This window comes from Rissa tridactyla, chromosome 11, assembly GCF_028500815.1.
Source record: "Rissa tridactyla isolate bRisTri1 chromosome 11, bRisTri1.patW.cur.20221130, whole genome shotgun sequence".
Classification (NCBI taxonomy): domain Eukaryota; kingdom Metazoa; phylum Chordata; class Aves; order Charadriiformes; family Laridae; genus Rissa; species Rissa tridactyla.
In genome coordinates, this window is record NC_071476.1 from 11,923,999 (window position 1) to 11,941,919 (window position 17,921).

At 48.5% G+C, this 17,921-nt stretch overlaps 1 protein-coding gene across 3 annotated transcripts in view; it reads left to right on the forward strand.

Annotated features, from left to right (window-relative positions):
• NEURL1B (neuralized E3 ubiquitin protein ligase 1B) overlaps positions 1-17,921 on the forward strand; it is a 141,982-nt gene that overhangs the window by 117,178 nt on the left and 6,883 nt on the right. For all 3 annotated transcript variants that reach the window (XM_054217635.1, XM_054217637.1, XM_054217636.1), the window contains exon 2: positions 15,680-16,240. In XM_054217635.1, coding sequence (XP_054073610.1) covers positions 15,680-16,240 — 561 coding nt within the window. The remainder of the gene's footprint in view (positions 1-15,679; positions 16,241-17,921) is intronic.

Here is a 17,921-nt window from a genome sequence, read left to right on the forward strand (position 1 = left end):
TTTATCAAGGCAAATAATTACAAGGCACAGATAGCTTTTTGCAGGTGAGAGAGAACAGTTTTTTTCTCCCTCATTTAACTACATAATAATCAGATTGACAGATGCTGTCTGGAGAGTCTGATTTTACCGAGTAGAACAATAGCGGAACTTTGAGTCGTTACGAACTGAACTTCAGAGCTTGATTTGTTTAATGTTCATAATTAATGAATTGCTTAAAACAGTCCTTTCCTCCCTCAAACAAGAAATGTGGCGGTTTTCAGCACTTCCTAATAGCAGTGCAGGTTATTTCCCATCTACGTCACAGAGGTGCCAGGGTGGAGGGCCCAGGGTTGGGGTCCCCCATGGCTTGGAATTCCTGGTCTGGGAGACCTAGTAAAATGCTTTGCGAAGCCCTTTCTCCCTGGAATGCCAGCCCCACGTGGAACAGCCAGAGCTTATCACTTAATAGAAGCATTGACATTTTTCTCCTTTAAAATTTATTTTGATTAAAAATTAGCCCCTTTCCAAACTCGAGTTTTGGGGGTTCGTGTTTCTTTTGAAATGCCTCTTGCTCTTAGAAATATTAAAAGCTAATTTTAGAAGCAAAACAAAAATAAAAATGTGCTTCGCAGCTCTCTCAGCATGTTTACTATTTCTCCCACCCTCCTCAAGCATTCAGCTGACCATCTCTAAGCAGAGAGCAGAGGTACATTCCTTCCAGAGAGGTCAAAACCGCTTCTCATTTTAAAACAAACTATTTTCAAACCATCTTTTTGCATGCATTCCTATTTAGTAAATGTTTATGCACCCGTGCAAAATAACTGTGCTCCTGTAAATACTGAAATCTATGGGCACGCCACTAGAATCGATCACCGAACCATGTCAGGCAGCCCTTAGCTGGTCGCTCAGGTTTTCCTTTGAGATGAGATTAATGGTAGAACCTCACGAGGCAGTCCCAGAGGGAGGGAGAAGCTTTCCTTGCGTGCCTCTGGAGCCTGGCCCTGTTTTCCCCCTCCCTGCTTTGCTCCCTGCCTCCCGTATCTTGACCACAGCCCTGCATCGAGCGCTCCTTGTTTCCTCCTCTCCAATGGACTAAAGGTGTAGGGCTGGAACGTTAGGTAAATCAGTGCTGAGGACTTTTCTGTGCTTATATTCCTGTATTTTCCCTTTCTGAGCCTGAATACCTGTGCGGAGCCAGGGCATCACTTTGGAGTGGTTGCTGTTACGCATCTCCAGCCGTCATTCGTTACCGCAGACTCATCACCTCGGGCCTCTGCCCTACAGAGTCAACTCAATGCTCCTCCAAAGCTCTCCCTGTCTTTTTTGTAAGTTTTTTCCCCGGGGGTAAGAGCGGTGCTGGGAGCACTAGCTGTGACCTGTCTCTCTCTGTGGCGATGAAAGAGTAGCTGAAGGGAGTGATGCTGCCTTATAGCTCACCACTGCGCTGCCTTGGAGGGTTGTGGGTTTTGGGACCTGAAACGCTTTTTCTCCAGGGAAGTGACCGTTTTCCCTGAAGAGATGTTCGGGCAAGGCATGGTTGGTGGCAGCGGGGGTGTTTGGGGTGCAGACACAGCACTGCCTGGGCTATAGTGCTGGCGGATGATCGAGGCAGACATACCAGCTGAGCTCCATCCTTCTGGTGGCCCCGTGCAACCCCGTGTGCATGTGCTGCACCGGGGCTTTGCCCAATGTGGACATGTAGGTCCGTTCCCATGCCCGGGGGAGGCTCCCGGTGCTGCATCTGGCTTGGAAAGGTTCATGGCTTGGCTGGATCTGCTCTGGGGAGGGTCTGCTGGTATTGCCCCCCCAGCAGCTCCGCCTTATTAGGCACCGCCTCAAGCTTATAAGGCGCTGTTTTGCAGGATCTTGTGTTCTCCAAGCAAAGGAAGCATTGCAATCAGAGAGCTTTTATACCCCATTAATACACGACCGTATGGCACTGCTGGTGTGCAGGTGGGGGCTCCTGGTGGTTCAGCAACGGCATGAAACGTTTCTGCTATTGATCCTACTTGACCAGGGGGGCCTGGAGAAACCTAAAGGGGCACAGGAGGACATGCTGCTGTCTCACCGAGCTCTGCGGGCGTAGGAAGCTGGGCTGGAAAGCATCCCTGAATTTGCTGTGGTCAGGCAGGCACCTGCTCCGCCCTGGGGCTGTTGATGGGCAGAAGGTTGGCTAGTCCCATGGAAAAACCCCACTGTGGTGCTAATGAAGGGACTTTTCATTAGGAACCAGTGTTTTTAAGCATATCAGCATGCACAAAAGTGTGAAATTGGAGGGGGTAAGGAGGGCTAGGTCGAGGCAGGCGTTTGGGGCATGGTGTACATCCCAGGGTGATGCTGAGGACAGGCTGTGCCACTTCCCAGCCTCTTTCCCTCCTAATATCTGCCACAAACAGCTCTTGCAAGCAGCGGGCTGGTTTCTCCAGCAAAGGGTGATGAGTTTGTCTTTGGTGGGTGCTCTGCTCTGCCTGTCCATCAGGAGAAGGTCAGACACGTACCAAAGCACATGCACACCTTGCTGTGGCACACACAGCAAATCGGTGCTGGAAGGTGGACCTGAGCCAACGGAGCTGTGCCAGGGTGGACATTGGCCACCGCCGTTTAGATGATTTTCAGTGTTATTTTTAGCTATCTTGAGCGCAGTTCGCTCCATTGAAGCCAATTCCTCGATGTACTGGCAGGCGAGGGACTAGACGGACAGGAGCGTGCCTCCTCGGGGGGAATGTGCCTTTCCGTGGGATGCAGGGAGGTTTTGGGGAAGCCGAGCCTCTCCCCTCCTCCTGCCAGCAGCAGATCGCTGCAACGGATGAGTTGCTTAGGAAAGAGCTTTCCTGCATCTCCTCAAGTGACCGCTCGGATTTGGTATTTCAAGAAGGCGCTGGGTGAGCGGTGCCACCAGTAACACCCAGTGCCCTCTGGATTTGGGACCAGGGGAAACCCCCTGTGGGTCTGTTTTGATGACTTCAGGCTTTCCGTACATTTGGCATCCCTTTGTCAGCCTGTTTCCAGCTCAAAAATCCCTGGGAGATGGTGCGAGTGGCACATGCAGCATGGGAGACACTTGGTGCCATCTATTTTGAAGAAGCAGAGGGACAGCGTGTAGTCGTGCCGCTGCCTGTGTTTTATTGTGGCCAGAACCACCAGAGGCTCTAAGCTGTCAACATGTAATTGTATATTTTTTGGCTGGTAATAAAATTTCGTTCTACCAAAAAAAAAATAATAACCAAAAGAACCACCCAAAGAGAAACAAATTCTTTCCCTCCACAGTTTTTAATGTGTGATTTATAGGTGTGTTTTTCCAAGTAAATCCAAACAAGGCCAGTGAGTGACTCTGAATTAAAGTTTGATTTGGTTAATTGAAACAAGACCCATCTGGGTGGAAACGGGAGGTTTTAGACAGCTGTTTATATTGTTTCATGTGGGATTTCTAAAATTTCCGATTCTGTAGTTACTAAGGAGTGTGCTATTTGACCGTACAGTGGGGTTTTAGAGGTGTAAATGATTTGTGAAGAATAAAAAAAAAGTAAGACTATAAAGAATATATAAACAATAAAAAATGCATAAAAAATAGCAACAGCCTGCAGTTCCGTGGTAAACTGTTTTGAAGGCATTGACGAAGCGTGCTCTGCTGAACGATGGTCCGAGCTCCATCTTAAAAAGGTGGGAAGACATGATGAAACTCAGGACTTTATATTGCCTGGCCCTGCCCTGGGAGGCAGGCGACCGTGGGCGATCCCTGCTGAGATTGCGGTGTTTGCTTGCTGTGTAGTTCACACATTCACCCCTTCTCTTGGGAGCAATTCCTTCCTCCAGGGGAGGGAGCAGCAAAAAAAGGCTTTGGCCTTTCTCTGGCCAAAAAAAGCTGGCATTTTATCTTCAACAATGCAAGGAATTGTCTCTCATCTCCAGATTTCTTCGGTTCACCTGCCTTTATCGTCTCTTGGCTGGGGAGCCACAAAGGGAGAGTAAAGGGAGAAAAATGTTGGTGTTGACTTAGGTGTGCTGGGATCAAATCCCACTGGCGTTAAGAAGATTGACACGGAGGCTTAAAAATAAACCTCTCTTGCTTAAATCCTTTTTGTGTTGAAATAATTGAAGACAGTTGAGATGAAGAAAGGGGCTGAGGTCATTGTGTGTCCAGTAATGGTATGACTGTATTTTCTTTTGTTTGGACGGTTTAATGTCTTGAAGTGGCTCTTGTTTCCTCTTATTAATTCCTGTAAATATCATGGAAAAGGATCTCACAGCTCAGCCATGCAGCAGCCAAGTGTTGCACAACCACCTGCCTCTCAGACTGGCTTCATAGCTTCGCAGAAAACTATGCATTTTTAAAAAAATTTCAACCGAGGAAGAAAGGATGCATCCTTTTTTAGTGGAACATTTTCCTCAGTTTCTGGACCAGCAAAGAACACTCTTTTTTTTTTTTTTTTTTTTTTCTTTTAAAGATTTTTGGCTTTATTTCTGAAGATGTACTGTATTTAGAAAAAGCTATGACCTGCTTGTCCAAACATCAACTAAACCAGCCAAGGAAACGTGATATTGTTGTACAGGTTGGGCTGTCCGTGAGTTGAGTGAAGTCAACAGCCCTTCAGATCACTTGGAATGAGAGTTTGCCCAGTATGAAATTCATTTAAAATCTCCCTGCTGGGAGGGTGTTGGCCTCGGGCACCGGCCCACCCAGGGCAGGCTGGACACAGCTCCTGAGGAGTTACCCATAACCCATTACAGTTCCCAGCACCACAGATCCCTGTCTGCTTTGCCATGCCTCCAGGGAAACTAGCCTGGCAGAGTGGAAGAGCTGTACTTTCCCCCCACCCCGTATTTAATTATAACCAGTTATTCCCATTCCTTTGCCCTGTTTTGGATTCTTTACATATTGTTTCGGAAAAGCTTAGTGGGATCGCAGCCTTTGTATATATAAAATATAGGATGATTGAAGACCTGGCCACTTCTTTATTTAGCTTCCTCAGCCATGCGTTCCTCCCAAAGCATTTTCCCCTCTCGCTGCCAGATCACTGTTTAAACTGTGTGTAAATATAAAAGGAACTGCGGACAACATTTAAAAATGCTGCACCAAGTTGGGAGCGGGGCTTGCTGGAAAGAACGTCTTCCTAGAGACCTTTTTTTTCCCTTTCCCTGTGGTTTTGCAGCTCCGTTAGGACAGATCAAAAGCCCTGTATGGGTGCCACTGTTAAATGTAACAGCTCTCTGGTTATCCATCCCTGTTTGGACTGAAATAGCTCCACAGTTTTTTCTTTTAAGCTGAATTCTGTCCTGTCCTCTGAGTATAGAGAAGTTGTAATTAGGAAGAAAAAAAAAAGAGACCCTTAGAACCACTATGAAGAGAGGAGATAAAGACGAAAGAGGCTTCTGTAACAAATTTGAGGCAAAGAAAAATAGCAGGTTCGTTCCTTTTATCATAACGTTTTCATGGAAAAAGTCGGAGGCAGAAATGAATGGCCAGGCTCTCCTCTGTGCGCCTGTAGCATCGCTCTGAGTGCTGCTGTCACCCTTCATCTCCAGCTTTTCTTCCGCTGTAGTCCTGGCGCTGCACAATTCCTGCATTTACGGGAGAGTTTTCCTGCGTTTTGACGGAGCGTGGAAAGCAGACTCAGCTCATGACGCTTCTGGGCCCCAGCATCCCGCACCCCACCTGAGTCTCCCGCGGCGCCGCTCAGCTGTGGCGTGGGACGGGGCGGCACAGGCACAGACCGAGGGGGCTCTGACAGCACATCTTGTGTGCTGGCCCTTCTCCACGCGTGCTTTTTGGAGGTGGGAAGGGCGTAAGTATAAATTGTCTGCAGTCCCAATTCAGAGGGACGAAGACAACATAAACGCTGGCTTTTAGGGTGTTTTCAGAGAACAATGCATCGAAAGCCAGGCTAAATTACCACTATTACTTTTCAAACCTTTTTTTTTCTCTCCCTGTTTCACAAGCTGCCCTCCTGGTGCAGTGCCGTGACGCTGCCTGTCTGTAGGGGATGGGTGGGTTTCCTGCATCAGGGAGACAACAAAATTCTTTCCCTCGTTTTGTTCCTGTCTGTGCTGGAAGCGACACATTGACAGGCTGTGGGAAGGATGTGCCAAGCTCCAGCACTCTTTCCATAAGCCCTGCATTGAAACCAGGGGATGGAATAAAATTGCTGCTCTGAGGATATTAAAAGGGAATGCATTTCATTCTCTGATTTCATTAAAAGCCATTAACATTGGAATGACATGGTCACTATTTATAAATCCCCAGTGCAGATGACTTGGTGCAGCTGGGCAGAAGAAAAGTTGTTCAATGGAAACAGGGAGTCTATTTGCATTAATGTTCGTTACGTGCTCCTCTGGCAGTGGTGGGAGAGGGTGAGGCCATGGACCTTTTCAATGTCAGTGATTATGCCACTCTCATGTTCTTGCAGCTCTTCAGCCAGTCACATTCGGGATTGGAAAAGGAAAACACCGGTTCAGAACGGTGCTTTTTAAACATAAAGCATTGCTCCGAAAAACAATCCTGAGCTGTTTGTGCTGTCTGTAGGGGACAAGTTGTTCTTGGAAGTTAAGAATTAAAGGATGGAGAAGAACTGGGGGCGAGGAGGGAAACCCAGATTTGTTTTTTAATCTGTGAAAAATACTCTAGGACATAACTAGGATCTTTCCTGTGCGGTGTGATTAACCAGGAATGTATGGTGGGTGTCCTGCAGACAAATCAACGGGGTCCCTCCCCGCCTCAAAGCAAGAGCTGTGTGGTGGCCTCAGGCCTCCATGGACCAGCAGCACTCATGAACACAGCACGTTTTTTGGGTGTCTTTGGTTGCTCTTAGGCTGTGTCTGCGGTCTCTGCTGCAGCAGTGAACGCTGCTGGCCTGGAGCAGGGAGGAGGGGGAAATTAAGAGTATATCTATGTCTGTCTTGATGCCGTGAAAATCCATGTTAGAGCCATGCTGTAGAACACTAAAACCACTGCAGACGAAGTCCTTCTCCTCTAATGATTGTAGGAGCAGCCATTAGAGAAAAAGCTGCCCTGACGCATGTGCTGTGGGACTGTCCTTGTGTCAGGCTGTGGAAAAAGGGAGAGCACGAGGAAGATGGTGCTTGACGTAACAGCAGAGTCATTGTTGAAATGGGATCCTTGGATGTTGCCCTTCTGAGTGGGGTTTAACTTGCAGTGAGCACAGCATACCTGATTTAAAAAAATTGATGCATCAGAAGATGGTAGGGGGCTTCAGACCTGCCCAAAGTAACAGCCATTGAAAAAAAAAAAAAGGTTAGCATTGTAAATCCTTGGAAATTGGACCCCGTTTCTGTATGAATTTAGTAAATCAAAGCAGAACCCAGGCGCTCCAGAGAACATGAGGGGTTTTGTCCACATCTCTGCACTTTTCCTCCCATCTTTGGGTCTCCAGCTGAGTTCATTCCTCCAGACAAGTCTTTCCAGCCTGAAGTGTTACATCTTTTAGTGCTCTCTGCATTATTGTGCGCTTCATTGTGTGTTTCTAGAAAACAATGAAAATAATAAGTCACCAAAATACCCATTTTAATCACTGGCTGACGAGCTGAGCATTTAGATTTGGCAAATGTTTAGTCTCCCAAGCTAGCAGTCCTCAGAAACCATTTGTGGAGTTGCTTAAACAGATGTCAACTGCTTACTTCTCATTGCTTTTGATCACCTCCCAAAACTGTGCTATGGACTCCGAGATTAGGACCAGAAGATAGAGTGAGCTGAGCAGCCCTCTGCTCTCCCCAAGTTAAACTTAACTTTCTAAAGAAGGTAACAATTTTGCAAAAACATAATACATCAAGTAAGAGGCACAGGTTTGCTCTCCTGGTGTATGAAATCATACGTGTTGCACATGCAGCATATTAGGGAGAACGTAGTCCAAAAATTCCCGATAAGAGCTATAGCAAGAGCGGCTGGCTGATTATTTTTGACAAGATGTTTTTATCATTAGCCAGTAGCCAAAAGTTTCATCTAGTTTTGCGTCCCATCTTTTATGACTTTCAAATCCCTGACATCTTTCGAAGCTCTTTGGCTCGGGAGCGTGGCCTTCTGACTGACATGAGCCAGTGGACTTGGGTGTCGAAGCCGTATAACGGATTACAATAAGCTGTACCATTTCCAAAGCTCCTCATCTATCACGCAGCTGCTTTCATCGCTCGCACTGAGAGACTTAAGCAGGGATTACGGCACAAACCCTGCCTTTTCTCCATCTCTCTCCCCCTCGCTCTCGCTCTCTCATTAACCAAGTCTAAGAATTTGTTACTAGAGTTGCAGACTCATTGACCCAGATTCGCTAATAATACGGAGGAGATGAGATTTTTTTCCCCATGCTTAATCGCTGCCTTCTGTGTATTCTTAGTGCTATTTATATGCAGGAGAACTAAAAACCTGTAATAAAGATGGGGCCGGCTTTGCAGCAAAATTCATGCATGAACAGAGGCACAACAGGAGAGAGACGGGGGAACAGGGAGACGGAGGTGGGCGTAGGTGGACTTACCTGTGCTTGCAGACCCAGCAGTAGATGTTTTGATAGCGGACCCTGCTTCCACAGCCTGGTCCACAAGGCCATGCTGGTTTAGGTCAGGTCTACCCACTTTGCTCTGAAAATGCCACTCCATCGAGGTCATGCACTGGCTTTCCTTGTGTTGAGTTTGAGTTCATTTACCACCAGAGCATAGTTTCTTGGCTGTCTCACTTGAGCAAGGAAATAAAAAACCCTCTAGGTTAAAGAATATTTTTCCTTTTTTCCAGATTAGGAAATGCTATTCTGCTTTTTTTCTTTTTAGGTTTTTTTTTTTTTAAGTTTAAATGGTCTTTCATTTGCACCTGATGAAAGGAGTTATTTCATTAAACCAAATGAAAATGTATGGCCAAGCTAAAGGCAAAACATCTTCAGTTTAGGGAAAAAAAAAAAAAAGGAGGAGGTAATACCAAGGCCTGAAAACTTTTAAAAGTACAAGACACAAGAAGACTGTTCAGGGTGGTGTTGTGTCAGGTAGGCACAAAGATAGAGACGTGAAGACCTACGAACAGAAACAGAAAAGCACCAACAAGGAATGCAGAAGTGATAGGTCACCGTTATCCCACAGGTTACAGGTGGAAGGAGGCTGGGGAGGGCTTGAAGATGTGCCCATGTTTCCAAAACGCAAAATCAAGCAGAATGTCTGCAGGTGGGTTGGGAGAGTTTCCCTGCCTGATCTGGGAGAGCGCTGGCTCTCCCCGGTCTTTGGGGCTCTGTGATCACTTCTAGGTCGTGGAAAATTTGCTGTCGGCACTTTTCATCCTTGGATCAGGCCTTCTGTCGTGGTTTATTTTCTGCTTCGAACCAGCTGGTGGATCTTGGAGAGAGACATTGGTGTTTCAGCTGCAATTGCCGTCTTCTGGCTCCGATGCTGGTGTCATGATGTGACGTTTGGTTAACTGGGAGAGCTGAGCCCTGGCGTTGGCTTTCCTGTCAAGGCAACCGTTCTTTTAAATGACGTGGTTGAACTTGGCACTTGTGTGAGCTTCCTACTGCAAGGAGAGGGCTTAATTTGAAAGGAGCAAGGATGCAGGAGCTCATTTCCTGAAGACATGGTGGGAGACAGGGGATGGAGCAGCCTGGAAACTGCCTGTGTTTGCTGGTTTGAGAAAATCAGAACAAAAGGATTTTGCCTAACGCTGTTTGCAAATACCTCTCTGCTTTCATGGAGGAACGCCTAGAAGACCAGAATGTGTCATTAGCCTCTGCCTAGAAAAAAAATGGGGTTTAGTATTATTTTTTTTTTAAATCACCCCTAAAATGTTTGGTTTCAAGCATTACCCACAGAAGCGAGAGGGTTTTCTCGCCTGAAAATCCTTGTGGAGACAGGCACAACTTGATTTTGTGAGTTAAAGTCAATCTCCGTTCTCTGCCAGGGATTTTTCTGGACTGTTCTGCAATGAAAAATGTTGTATGTCCATGAGATATTTGCATCGAGAGTTACCTCAGTGCCACAACACAACCTTTTTGTAGTGAAAAAAACAACTTCTGTCTTTCCTCGTCCCCTCCTTCCCAAATTAGTCTCCAAAAATGTCACATTTCCTGAGATTCACTACAGGCTCTTCAGTCTCCCCTTAAAGCCCCCACGTCTGTGTCACTCTATTGCACGCGAACCGTGTGGGGTCTTTTAACTCCCTGGAAATTTGTCTCAGGTTAGGAGACCTTTACATCAAAGCAGGGCTCTCAGCTGGTCATGCAAACCAGAGGAATTCAAGTGGGGGGTATTTATTAATTGTCAAGTTGAATTTTCCAGCGCTTGAGCCAGCAGGACCTTTGGAAACGAGGCCAATTTTTTGTAGCAGCCTTATAGTGGATTTGGTAGCCCAACTTTACAAATTCACACTGGTGAGCGTAGAATAGGCGACACAGAGCTCCCTGACGCGTTTTCTGTATTTAAATTTAAAAAAAAAAAAAAAAAAGTCTAGGCAGCGCACTAAATTTATATGTGAACAGATTTTTATCTCTTGTTCTCAGAAGATAAGATCGCGTCGGAGCAGAATCCTGTTTCGTATTACTGTTAACGTTTATTATCTGCGGTAACAGCCGAGCCTGCTTCTCCCAGCCTCCGGCAAGGCTCCAGCCCGGGCGCCCGCGGGCGGCCGCATCCTCCCTGGCAGCAAAGATGCACTGGGATGAGCGTGGCGAGGACCGGGCTTTTACCGGCCCCCGCGCTGTGATTGACTTTCGCTCGGCGCGGGTGGTTTCTACAAGCTCGCGATCATGCAGTAAACTTGACCCCATTGTCCCCACCTGTTGGGATTTTCCTGTTTGGAAGCAAAAGCCACCTGCCCCCCTCTCTCCAGACGCCTTGTTTAATGTTCAACAGGGTTGTTGCAGCAGCAGCGACCTAACTATCTACTGTAATAGGAAAAAGTTCCCAGTGTTACTGATAAAGCAGCAGCCATAAAGATAAGGCGCAGGCATGGTAGGTGGATTCCCTTTTGCCTGTGCAGGGAGCGTTCACGGGTGGATTTCAGGCTGCTCGCTGCTGCTTTTCAGCCTGTTCTCTGAAGAGCCTGGGGAGCGCACGCTGCAGCTGCGTGCTGGTGAGCTGTACCTCACCCCCGGGGTAGCGGTCCCAGGAATTTCTGTTCCCTTGACATCCTTGCTTTATCCACTGCGCATCCCTGTTTGGCACCTGGCGGTGCCCCATAATTCGCCTGCTTTGCCATCCCGCGTGCCTTTTGTCATGGATTTACTTGCAGGGGGTCCTTGGGAAAGGGGTGTGGGAGCCAGGGAATGTCTTTTGGTGCAGCGGTGGTAGAGTTAATACAGATGGTGGATTTACCCGTGGCACACAGGGAGGGCAGTGCCCTCCTCCTCCTCCTCCTCTGACTGTCAGGCTGCCCTCGTCCTAGGTCTCTGCTGTAGCGTCAGTCTCCTTGAACATTATTCTCCTCTCCATCATTTTAGGGCTTTCCACGGTATTATTCCTGGCTGGCTTGTCTGGACAAGCGAAGTCAGGATCAGTCTGGCTTAAGGTCAACTCCCCAGCTAATCAGCCCCCTCCATCCCGCGCCCCAGAGAGCAGTAGCCTTGGAGAGGGCTCTTGTTCTGAATTTTGTCTGCTGCTGTCGGTGGGATTCCAGTGCCACAGCAAACCCGATGCTGTGAACAAATGGGTGAAAAAAATTTTTATTTTTAGAACTGGAACCATGATAAATATGTGGAATTTGTCCAGGGTCCGCCTGCCGTACCTTTTTGAAATGCAAAGTGCATGTTTGTTAAAATACCTCTCCAAAGGTCAGCATAACCTAAGAAATAAACGTGCTGCCCTTTTGGAAAGCAGGTGAAGTTTCCGATGTGCGATAGCAACTTGCAGTTGAGAGCATGGGTCCCCACAACCCAAATCTGTTTCAGTGCGGCCCGTGAGGATGGAAATGCCGCCTTCCAGCCGGGGTTTCTTTTGCAGGTTTCAGTGAGGAGCCCTACCCCGTTCTTAAGCTTCAGTTCATTTTTTTCTTCCATTTTCCTGGCTTACTTCACATTTGCTGAAGCCCCGCTCGTGTGTTTGAGGCACTCATGCTGCGAGCATGATGTTTGCCATTGGTGCGAGTAGGGATGAAAAATGGAAAACTCTGGAATGAAAAGAAGCCAAATGCTGGATGGGACTTTAGGACATCACCCAGGGGGACCCAGTGAGTTCGTGTCCCATTGGATGATCTAGCCAGCCTGCTGACATGCTTACAAGGCTCAGGGAGTGATGTATTTGAGAACCTTACATTTTTTAATCCTTTTAGCTTCCTGCAAGGTGGAGGAATACTGTTACTCTCCCCCAGACGTTGAAGTGAGGCCTAAAGAGAAGAAATTACTTGCTCAAAGCGTTGTAGGAATCTCATAGCTGAAAAAAAGAGCTGGCGTCACTCTTAGCTGCCTGTCACGGCATCGGGCACCCTTGGGTAGAGTGGCATTTCTGCCACGAGCTCGTCTGTCGTTACCCCACTGACGGGCTTTTGGGTGGGAAAGCACAGCCAGGAGAGGGGAGGGTTTGGAGAAATAGCAGAGGGACTGAAATGTGATCCGAACTGTGGAAGCCAAGCCGCAAATTAGGGCAATTCAGAGGCACAAACATCCTGTTGAACTTGCCTGGTCCCCGTCAGTACATAATGAGTAAAGCACATGCCCGAGCTCAGCTCCAGGCGCGTTTCAGTGGGAAAGCTCTGCCTCCCCTGCCTTGGGTTATGTCAGGCTTTATTCCTGGTGGCAACCGGCAGGTGTTCATGCGAGGGGGGAACGGCGTTATAAATAAATTATCCATTCATTTCCTTCTGGAGAATTTCCTATTGTTTAGCGACAATATGCTTTCCTGTTTTTAAAAAAAACCAAACCAAAACAAAAAGTGCCAAACCCCGGCCCCGAGTTCCTCTCTGGCAGGGTGGACCCAAAGCTGCCTTTGAAGTGAGTGCCCATGTCATCGCTCTTCCCTCCGCCGCGCTGCTGTCACTGTCACTCCCGCCTCGGTCCTCCGCGCTTTCCCGAAGCAGTGTGAGAATTACCTGCTCAGGGGCTGTGCCGGAGGGCATCGTGCTTTGATGTGTGTCTTTTCTCCGGCAGGTCAATGTGGGAGCAGGGCTGGTGCTGCACAGCGGGGGGGAGCAGGGCATTCTTATGATGGTGGAGAGAAGAATAAAAGCTCTCATCCCTCCTTCTTCCTTTTGGCCAACATGGGGACATGGAAGCCAGGGTGCTCGCTTTCACAGGGGAGAAATTTTTAACTATTTTTAGAAAACAATGCAGCTCAATGGATTATGAAATGAAGGGTTCTCTGCTCGGGGAGCTGTTGCCCAGCAAGGAGGGGTGTGATGAGGAGCAGCACTGAGCCCAGCAGGTCCTGCAGGACCCCTCAGCGGCTGGCCCGGCAGCACCATCCGTGGCTTTGCCTAACCCCCATCCCAGCGGAAGGGCACAAAGGCGCTGTGAATCCAGCTAAAAAATGGGGAGCCGGTGTGGGAAAGCATGGGATTTGCCCTGCATTGCTCAGGGCCACTCACCCATCACTACGTGCTGGCTGGGTTTATGCATCTCTCTGCTATGGAAACCCCAACCTGTATTTCCTCTGCAGCAGCATCATTTGTCGGGAACATTTGCAGACAGACACATGGAGCATCACCCACATGAGCAACGGGTGGCTCTGTGCTGAAAGCAGCCATCTTCTGCCTTTCAGCTCTTCGGGAGGCAAAGAAATAAGATTTCTCCTGGGAATACCCAAGACAAATACCCATACCTCTGAGAGTATGGCCAGGGCTGACCCTGGGAATCCCCTCCTGCCCTGGGAGAGCCGTGGGGAAGCCTGGACCACGGAGGTGCTGTGCCGGGCAGGGGGACGGCCCCGAGGGGATTTAACACCCCGGGGAAGATTCTCTCTTCCCCGTCTCCCCCAGGACTCTGCCTTCATGGCTCTGGCATGGAAATGGGAAACGCCCCGCTGATGTAAGGGCAAGGATGTATTTATTTACATTCGTGCACGACAGGATTAACCGATTGTCACGTGCAGCACAAACGAAGAGATACAAAAGACCTTGTATTCGTTCATGCGTTTGCCTGTCAAAATTTAGGACTGACCTTTTTTCTTGATGCAAACAGGAGCTTTATGCCTTTGTAGCTCTTTGACTCCTGTTGCAGATGCCCGATTTCAGGGGCTAATCGTGTGTTCAGATCTCGCCTGCAGCCTCTTCTCTTGCGTTCACAAAGGCAGCGGTTGCTTAGAGCATCTGTTATTTCAGACAGAAATGCAAGTCCCAGCCTCTGTCTGCCCTGCCTGGTAGGGTTTTGCTTGCAAAAAAGGTGTCATAGCTGCAGCTCTCCTGCCAGCTTCCCCAGCTGAGCTCCCGGCATCTTCTGGTGTTTTCTTCCAAGAGAGGAAAGCGTCAGAAAATCCTTCCCTGGTCACGAAGCAAAGCCAGGGGTTACACATAGGGAGGAAGCAGCTTGGAGGAAGGGACAGGCAGGCGGCTTCTAAAGCTTCAAACGTGGCAAAGTATTTCACCGTAAATGTGTGCTTGCGATGCAGTTTTATATTTAATAGGATGGCTTTGAGCACCCAGGACGCCTTCCATTTTTGCTTTAAAAAAGCACAAAGCCAGGTGAAAAGAGGAGGAGAGGTGGGGTGGGTGGGAAATGGGGAGACTGAAGTGCCTGTAGCACCGTGGTGGTGATGGTGGTGGTGGTCATGGGAGCCCTGGTCCCGGGGCAGGACCCCGGGATGTGTTCAGGGATATGCAAAAAAGATTGTCTCTGCCTCGGGGAACTTATAGCTAAGGCTTAAGATTAAAAGTTGGTCTTTTTTTCATTTCTGCTTCACGCTTGTGTGAACTTCACTTTAGGCCTCAAATCTGCTTTTCTTGAAATTGGTCTCGAAATTGCTATTGACTTTAAATGCTGCAAGATCTCACCCATAAATTCTCCTTCTCCCATCTGTAAAACGAGGATGGCAGGATTTCTGTGCCATCTGTGGTGCTGTGAAGCTGAAAACAATCATCGTTTATAAAGTGCTTTGAGCTCAAATGGGAGGTTCTGTGTAAAGGCAAGGCTTTGCGGGATGAAATGTTCCTCAATGTGCCAGTTGCATCTGATATCTGAACCAGGGGCTGGGTTGAAAGTTTTGGAAGAACAGTCTGGTGATGCAGAGGTGGTGCTCCAGCTGCTAAATGTCTCGGTTTATTTGTGGTGTTCAGAAGCTCCCGTTCATCGTTACAAAATTAAGGGACAGAGAAGCCAGTGGCAGCATGTCCCCCAAAAAATCAGTATCGTACATCTGCGTTCATCTTGAGCTGGTCTTAACAGCCACGATTCTCAGAGATGGTGTGACTCTGGCCACCAGCTGGTGATTTAACAGCACGCGCATTGTAAATAGGAAACTGGGAGCCACAGTCACAAGCGTTAGGCCTTTCCGAGTGCAATAGGATGCATCTGATGGGAACAAAAGGATGTTCGTTTCCATCCAGCTTTGCAGGGTGTAGAAGGAAAGCTGCCTAACCCTCGCCCCAGGAGACACATTTGCTTTTTATTCGCGTAAAGCTGAGGGCCAAATTGGTGCAACAAAGAGCAGGTTGTGGCCGAGCACAGCGTTTTAAGATTAAATAGTGTGGTTCCTAGTGAGTAATGCAAAGCACGCCTGGCCAGCCCGTTGAGTTGCCCGGGCTGAGCTGGCTCAGGTCGAGCACTACTGACAGAGCTGCTGGTTTCTCCTTTTGCAGACACAAGCCACCAGACCCGCTCCGTGTCCAGCCGTCCCTATTACAGTTTGCCCAACAGCAGCCATGAGAGACGCTCGGTCCTCGCTATCACGGAGCCGCCGCGGTTCCACTCCCAAGCCAAAGGCAAGAACGTGCGTCTGGACGCTCACTCCCGCAAGGCCACGCGGAGGAACAGTTTCTGCAACGGCGTCACCTTCACCAACCGGCCCATCCACCTCTACGAGAAGGTCAGGCTGAAGCTGGTGGCTGTGCACCACGGCTGGAGCGGGGCCCTTCGCTTCGGCTTCACCATTCACGACCCATCGCAGATGAGCTCTGACGAGATACCAAAGTATGCCTGCCCGGACCTAGTCACCCGACCTGGATACTGGGCCAAGGCTTTGCCAGAGAGGTTTGCTGTGAGAGACAATATCTTGGCCTTCTGGGTTGACCGTCACGGGAGAGTCTTCTACAGTATTAATGACGAGGAGCCAATATTGTTTCACTGTGGTATTAAAGTTTCCGGTCCTCTCTGGGCACTCATAGATGTCTATGGAATTACCCATGAAGTGCAAATACTAGGTAAGTGTGCGTTTTGGCCCATGGCTTGCTCTTCTGGTTGCTCTTTCCACGGAGGCATGATCATGTAGAAAAGATGCGTGATCTACCTAGTTGATCATTTCTATGGGACACGAAGAAAACTAATTTACTATTGGTTTTGTGCCTCAAATTTTAACTGGTTTTTTTTTTGACAGCAGTGGGGATCCAGAAAGCAATATATTTTAGAGATGTCAGTGATGGAAAGACCTGCATTATAGCAGCCATGTGAAGGGATAAATGGAAATCTTTACATGTAACTTTACCCAGCTTTTTCTGAGCTAGATATGCTGCTGTGGTGTGGAAAAACATGGTGCTGCTTTACAGCAAGGTCCCAGGGACTGAGGAGGCAAAGGTGACCGGTTCTGGCTTCCCCTGTTCTTTCCCAGCTCCTGGTTACAGCGTGAGCTGCTGCGTGCTCAGGATCCTTGCTACCACGTGCCGCATCTCCCCCACCCCTGAGCAGATCGCTGCATTCAGGGGGCGCCTGGCTCATTTACAAGCATCTTCCTTGGGGAGGGATGCAAGAGGGGATGAATTTGTTCCCGTTAGCGAACCGAGCCGATTGCCACGGAATGACTTCCCTTTTGTGGCTTTTACGGCATTGAAATTTCAAATGAATTCAGTGTCAGATGGAGTGTTTTGAACTAGTCTACACCACAGGGAATCCTTTTAAAATACAAGAGTGTTGCCCTTTCCTGGAGGCTCCTAGGAGCTGATTTAGTTTTAACAGCCAAGCTAAGCTGCACCTGCTCGAGGGGATGGGGCCTCCATCCTCACACCGAACAGACACCAGCGATAAGCTGTGAAATTGTTAGTCCGGTGGGCAGGCAGCTCCTTCGCATATTCTTCTGAATGGTACCAATTATTTTGCAACCGAGAAGGCTACACAGAAACGCCACTTTGCCCTGCCTGCTCTGCCTCAAATGTGTAATTAAACCTCACCAGTAGCTTATCCTGTAATTGCGATTGCGACGGACTCCAGCCTGTGGTGCTCATCGCAGAGGTGAAGGAGCATTTGCTGGAGTGGCCAGTGCAGCTGCTTCACCAGAGCAGTCCTCCTTCCTCATTAGATTATAGCTAGAAAAATAAAACGCAGCTTATTTCTGCCCCCACCCCCAGTCCTTCAGTGCGCAGAGTGAAAGACTGGGCCTGAGGACACCTATACTCCGGGACATTTTTTTTTGGGATCGAAGTACTGAGCCCCACAAACTGCCCCAGGAATCAGGGCAATGCTCAGCCACCTGGGGCACCAGGGGACCCAGCCTCCTTGCTGCAGATGTGGTGTCAAAGCAGATGTGTTTGTCTCTCTGTCTCTTCCTCCTAAGCTTTTGCAAGTCGAGAAAGCTGTGAAATATAGCCCAAAAGCAGATGCACAAAATGCATCTTTCAGCATCATGAAGCTTGGATGTGTCTTACTCCTCTGTGTGAGGAGTAAGTTTCTTGTCAGATACCTTGTGCTTGCTAGAAGCAGCTGGTCCAGCCATCAGCCTGCACTGGTGGCCTCTCCTGCATGGACTTCTGAGCCATGGCAGCCTCTGCTTTGCAGCTGCTGGATGCATTTGGGTGTTTTTCCTTCTTTGATAAAAGCCTGGTGATTTTCTCCTCCAAGGAGCTGGCAGCGTTGGTGCTGGGATGCTTTTCCCCTCTCCATCTTTGGGAAGAC